Raw genomic sequence first — 6,059 nt, 5'->3', positions numbered from 1 at the left:
GCGGCCCCGGCTCCGAGTAACCACTGAGTCCGTGGGGGAGCAGAGGGGCCAGCAGCCGGGGCCGCTCTGTCCCCCTCTTCCGGCAGCGCCTCGCTGCTCCGGGAGCGGCTGTAGCCGCGTACGCAGTTTCCATGGGGACTGAAGATGGCGTCGCGAGGTGAGATTTCCGAGGTGTGTGAGTCCCTGGTCCTGAGCCCTCAGTCACTCACCCCGTTAACCCCCCACTTCTCTCCCGAGTCTGCCCTAAGCCCTCCACTCTCGGATGTTGGGGACCTCGCTCCTTACTTGTCCAAGGGGGGCTTCTTAGCCCCACGCACCCTGAGTGCCTGAAGGTTTAGAGGTGCGGGTCTCAAACACCCCCAAATTCTGGGCCGGCTGAGATAGGAATTTGCTGTACGAACTCGATCAGGCCGGGGGTGGTTCCTGCGCCCCAGTTTCCCCTCCCAAATAGTAACGGGGTTGGCTCTTTCACGCAGAAGCCGAGTCGAATTTGACGGCGATTCCGCAGAAAGAGGACCAGAAGACCCCCACCCCACCCTCCAGATCGCACGCACACAACCCCCTCATTATCAGCAATCCGAAATGCCCCAAGTGGTCCATCCCAATAGCTGCGACCTCTTGTTCCCTGCAAGGTAGACACAGACCCCGTCAGAACAGACTGAGCCGCCCTCCTGCCCACCCTCTCCTCTGCTCATCTTTTCAGGTGAACGACTGTCCTCCACTCCCCTGGAAATCCTGTTCTTTCTGAACGGGTGGTATTATGCTACCTATTTCCTGCTGGAACTCTTCATCTTTCTGTATAAAGGTAAGGAAGGCCTAGAGGGACTGCCCTTGGCTGGCACCCCTTCCCCACTTCTACGAGAGCCAGAACCTTCCCAGAGCTGCCTCATTTCTCACTGTTCTCTAACTCCCCCACTTCCCTAGCTCCTCTTCACTGCAAGGTGGAAGTCTCTTCTTCAGTAACTTTCCTGAGAAGGGTAGATCGACTAGCAGTTCGCATACCCAAGTACAGCTGATGGTTTGGGAAAGGAGAATCCCCACACCCATGGAATTAGAGTAAACTGCCTAATAAGGAGCCCGCCTCCAGCGGACAGTCACACCTGAGTTAACCGGCCCTGCAGGGTTAAGGGGTCCTGCCTCCACTGGCCCATGCGCTCAGGGAAAGCTGAGAATACTGTGTCTTTATTCCCCAGCGTGTGGGAGTGCTTGTGGGTGCTGTTAGATATTGTGGGCAAACTCTGGCTTTTGCATCGGCAGGTCTGCTGCTCCCATATCCAACAGCCAATCTAGTATTGGATGTGGTGATGCTTCTCCTTTACCTTGGCATTGAAGTAATTCGACTGTTTTTTGGTGAGTGTTCAGAAAATATTTCCATTCCTTACAAGACTAGCTGGTATCTGTAACTTGACTAAGTTCATAACCCAGGCTCACAGTAAGAGATAGGATCTGTGGTATCTTCTGTCGCTCCCTCTGTGAGGGTTGCGGTATATCCCACTGCGTCCCCTGTGCAGTTGCAAGCTGATTCACATTTTGGGTTTGTTTACCTGTCTGCTGCTCTGTCAGGCTGGGAGGTAGAGAGAGGCAGGAAAATGCCCTCCCAGACGCCTAATTGCTATGATTGCCCTGTCCTTTCTGGTTCACTTGGGGAGATACATCAGTTGTAACTTCCTGTCCAGGTCAGTATATGCCTGTACAGGTCAGCATTAAGATCACTCCACTTCTCTGAAAAAGGATAAAATTTATGGTCCTGGATACATAAAACAAATTCCTTATTAATTAGACTATCTCCATCCCTGAAAACTGAGAACACAAACTGAGGAATACTTGGAACACATATGAGCAAGAATAAGGAAGGCTCTCATAGGGACCTCTCCTGACCTGCCCGCTGCAGCCCTCAGCAGTTATTTCAATCTGCCAGTTCTGCTCCCCACTCTGTCTCGGGTGAATCTTCTCACTCCCCACACCTCTGGCCTGCACCAGTTCACTATGCGTAAATAAATCTTAAAAAAAAGAAAGAAAGAAGCCTCTCATAAATCACTGAGGAAAAGACAGCCTAATTTAAAAATTGGTAAGGGACATAAGAGTAAATACAGAAAACCAGTATGTCAAAATGCCTAAACTCACTAATGAAAAGCAAATTTAGATTAAAAAGATTTCTGGGCCCTCTCTGGTGGCTTCAAGCACAGCACTATGGAGCTATCAGCAGCCACTGCAGCAGGAGTTCCATCCCCGGCCAGGGAGCTGACCACATGGCGCAGCAGGCCTCTCCTGACCCGCCCGCTGCTCCCTCAGCAGTGGATTTCAGTCCATCTGCCTGTTCTGCTCCCCACTCTGTCTCTGGTGAATCCTCTCACCGCCCCTGCACCTCTGGCCTATACCCCAGTTCTGTAATGCATAAATAAATCAATCTTAAAAAAAAAATAGATTTCCAATGACCAGTACTAGAGGGTGTGAGGAAGGCCTCTGTATAGCCCCATGCTTTTTAGTAATATAAATTTGTAGAACCTTTTGGGTAGTATTTTACTATGTAAAATTTGTCATAGTTTTACTATGTAAAATTCTTTTTTAAAAAATTTTTAAAGTGATTTTTTAAAGATTAATTTTTAATTATGCATACAAAAACTTGGGTACAGGCCAGAGGTGTGGATGGTAAGAGAATTTACCAGACAGTGGGGAGCAGAACAGGCAGATCTACTGAAACACACTGCTGAGGGGAGCCGTGGGGATACGGCGAGGTCTGTTGCACCAGTGGCTGGTGATAGCTAGAGTGCTGAGACTTTAACCCCTGTACCACCAGTGAGGCCTCAAAATTCTTAATCAGATTTTTGTAAGGGAACAATTTCACTTCTAAAACTGGTTGAAAAAGAAACACTGCCACATAGAGGTGAAGGTGAGAATGTTCATTGCCACACGTTTTGTCACATTAAAAACAACCCAAACACCTGTAGGCACCTTGCCAGTCCCCTCACTTCCCACCCGCCCACTTCCGGAGGCCAGGGAAAGTGACTCATTGGAGGCGACCCCATGGCATGTATCTGACAGGGACAAAAGGAAACCTCTGCCAGCGAAAGATGCCCCTTGGAATCAGTGTGGCCTTGACCTTCCCATCTGCCATGATGGCCTCCTATTACCTGCTACTGCAGACCTATGTGCTCCGCCTGGAAGCCATCATGAACGGCATCTTGCTCTTCTTCTGTGCCTCGGAGCTGCTGCTTGAGGTGCTCACTCTGACAGCTTTCTCCAGGTACTGCTGCTGAGGGTCTGTCTTCCAGCACCTCAGGGTTGAGGCCCCATCCCATCCCCACCCAGGGAGGGGTTCACTTGAAGCCTGAGGGTCTAGAGAACTTTCAAGGGGTAAGGGTGTCTACAGGTCTGCCTTTCCCATTTGTTCTTTAGGGCCAAAGACTGGGAATATGGAACAGTTCAGGCTAGCTGTTCTTGTTCACTGGTCTTTTAACATTTTGTTTTTTTCTGCCACCAGTATGGACAGGATTTGAAGTGGAAAATTCCAGCCGGCAGCCCTCAGGGGCTGAGACCACATACACTTCTGCCACACCAGTGAGAAGTGATGGGCCACATTGACCTGGGGGTCGCTGCTTTTTTTCAGCATAGACTTTGGGGTCACAAAGGCTGCTTAAGGCCACTGGGCACCATCTGGACCATTGCCCAGAGACTTCTGTCCTCCAGTGTGGGAGGTGGAGTGGGCAAGACTGGCCCTTCTCAGAACTGGTCCCCTGCTGACCTCAAGTTCTCTTCATCATCGTGGCCAGAGCACCTTGCCTGGGCCACGCAGGCTCCTTGGGCTTCCGGCAGGACCTCACCACACGCTCCTTCCGTGCTGTGCCACACGGGCACAGCCCCAGGACAGTGAGTTCCCAGAACGATGCAAAAACCGCTCATTCATCCCTCGGAGACAGAGCTCCAGGACTTCTTTGGTAGATCATAGTGTTATTTTTCTACTCTCATCATGAACAAACATTCTTTTATAATAAATATGTATTTTCTATTTGGGGGTTGTAGACTTTCCTTATGGCACCTGTGCCTACGGTTTCATGCAAACCCAAGAGAAGGCAGAGACGAGCCCACTGGCTTGGCCCCAGCCTGTGCTGAAGACACCATTAGAGCCAGACAGGCGCCAGGACAGGTGTGCAGGGAGTGTGAAGGGTGCCCTGGCTTTCTTCCCCAGCTCCAGCCTGACCTAATCCCTAAAGGCACTGTCAACGCCGGTATCTTCTTGGGGTCTGTTCTCCTGCAGAGACTACTTGTGTCCTTCAGTCTTGTCTCTCCTTCCTCTTACAAAACTGATCATAGTCATTAGCTTTCCAGGTTGAAGCGTAAATAACTGGAAGATGCTCATTCTAAACATACCATAGTTTGTTATTTAAAGTTTCAAGTTAACACCAAGGGAATGTATACGTACCCATATAATTTTAAGTTGGAAAAACATTGCCCTAGATGAGAATCATTCCCTTCTCCAAAACAACATCTTTAAAACTCTCATCTTGCTTGGTAGTGGCCATTTTCCTTTGAGCCCCAAGAAGCCACTAGCAGCCACGCCAGGCTCCTCTGGAAACCTTGAGCCATGTCAGCAGGCAGAGGAACCTAGGAGACCTGCTTTTATTCAAAGCAAAGCGTAACTGGTCTTTAAGTGTGCCCGCTGGTTTTCAGCTCTACTTTTCTCTTGTGAATAGGCTCATTCTCATCCTAGGTCTCCAGTGTCCAAAGCACGAATGCCCTGCCTCCCACTCGGCCAGTGCTGGGGGCTCCTGGCTGCCCCTGGGTCTGTCCGGAAACTAACAAAGTGTGATAAAGCTTCAATAGGATTGCCCTGGTTGCCATCACAAACCCCACAAATACGTGGGTTGGCTGCTGCTCTCTCTACCCTGCTCTGAAGAAAGTGCTGCCATCAACTGGGCAGCGTCCTTTCCCCATGGCCTCCCAATTTTATTTTAGAGGCTCAGTGGTTGAGGTCACTCTTCCAGCAACACAGATAATGGAGAGTTAAGAGGTTTTTCTAAATGAAATGTTAGAATTCAAAGGGACATTCGAGATCGACTTAATCTAGCTCCTCACTTTGCTGTAGAGATCGGAAGTATCAGGCAAGCGTCACACAACTGGTCACCAGCAGCTGGTCTAGCCACACTGTCAATTCTACTCATCAGACACCATGGAGGATGAGAATGAATGGTTGAAAATGGGGATCGCGTTACAACACAACCGACGTCCCGGTTATTTGGGAGCATCGCACACTGCTCCCCCTGGGTAGCACCTTAAATGCTCATTCCTGCTGATGCCTGCTGGACCCACCTGCGTGGACGCCGATCACAGAACAGTAACTGAGGCAGCAGAGTCCAGGTTTACACTGTCGGAGGTACTGTTCACTGGGGTGGCGTGGGGAGCCCCCAGACTGAAGACTCAACTGTTCCGGGACAGGAAAGGACTGAGCAAACAAGCAGGCCCCGGTTGAGGTCTGCCCAGTTGCTTACACTTGTGGCTAGAACTGCCTAGCCCTCAGTGACCACCTCTGGGGGCTGAGGTCTTGTGCAGCTCAGGAAGCACTCAGGACAAATTCAGGTCTCGGGCTCTGGGGCGGCAGCAACTTGTAGGCCAATATTCATTCAGTACCTGGCAGAGATGTACTCCACATTCAGTTTTAAATATCAGCAGTTGGGATTTGAGCCTAGCGAGCGCCCAGAGCCATTCTATACCACCACAGTAGCTCTGAGATGAAACTGGAGCGTATTCACATCTCCGGACGAGCAGTCCTCACATGTCGGTGACAGCAGACCATCGGGAACTGGAGGTTCCTGCACTTCAGAGCCTTGCAGCACAGCAGAAACTGGCGTGCGGGCAGCAGATGGCAAAATTCTGGTTCAAGATCAGAGCTGCTCCCACTCGTCCTTTCATTTCACATTGTCAGAGACCCCTTCGTCAGCTTACTAAAGCTGACTTGCGTCTACACTGACCTTGCCTTTACAAAACCCAAGATACATCATCTGCTCTCCAGTTTTGTTTTTTTAATCATGTAACAATTGTTAAGAAAAACCAGCCTTCTGGAG

At 50.2% G+C, this 6,059-nt stretch overlaps 1 protein-coding gene across 2 annotated transcripts; it reads left to right on the top strand.

Moving 5' to 3' along the window:
* TMEM216 (transmembrane protein 216) lies at positions 1-3,971 on the top strand. Of its 2 annotated transcripts, none has more exons than XM_004683389.2 (5): positions 1-157; positions 704-805; positions 1,258-1,350; positions 3,043-3,244; positions 3,482-3,971. In XM_004683389.2, the coding sequence occupies exons 1-5, from the start codon at positions 145-147 to the stop codon at positions 3,495-3,497; spliced, it is 426 nt and encodes a 141-aa protein (XP_004683446.2). In that variant the 5' UTR covers positions 1-144; the 3' UTR covers positions 3,498-3,971. The 2 variants fall into 2 exon arrangements, with proteins under 2 accessions (XP_004683446.2, XP_012580706.1); XM_012725252.1 differs by having other exon boundaries at positions 96-171.
* The last annotated feature ends 2,088 nt before the right edge of the window (positions 3,972-6,059 follow it).

The sequence above is a fragment of the Condylura cristata genome, unplaced genomic scaffold (assembly GCF_000260355.1).
Source record: "Condylura cristata isolate star-nosed mole 26May11 unplaced genomic scaffold, ConCri1.0 scaffold00015, whole genome shotgun sequence".
Taxonomy (NCBI): Eukaryota; Metazoa; Chordata; class Mammalia; order Eulipotyphla; family Talpidae; genus Condylura; species Condylura cristata.
This window is presented reverse-complemented; position numbering and strand designations above follow the sequence as displayed.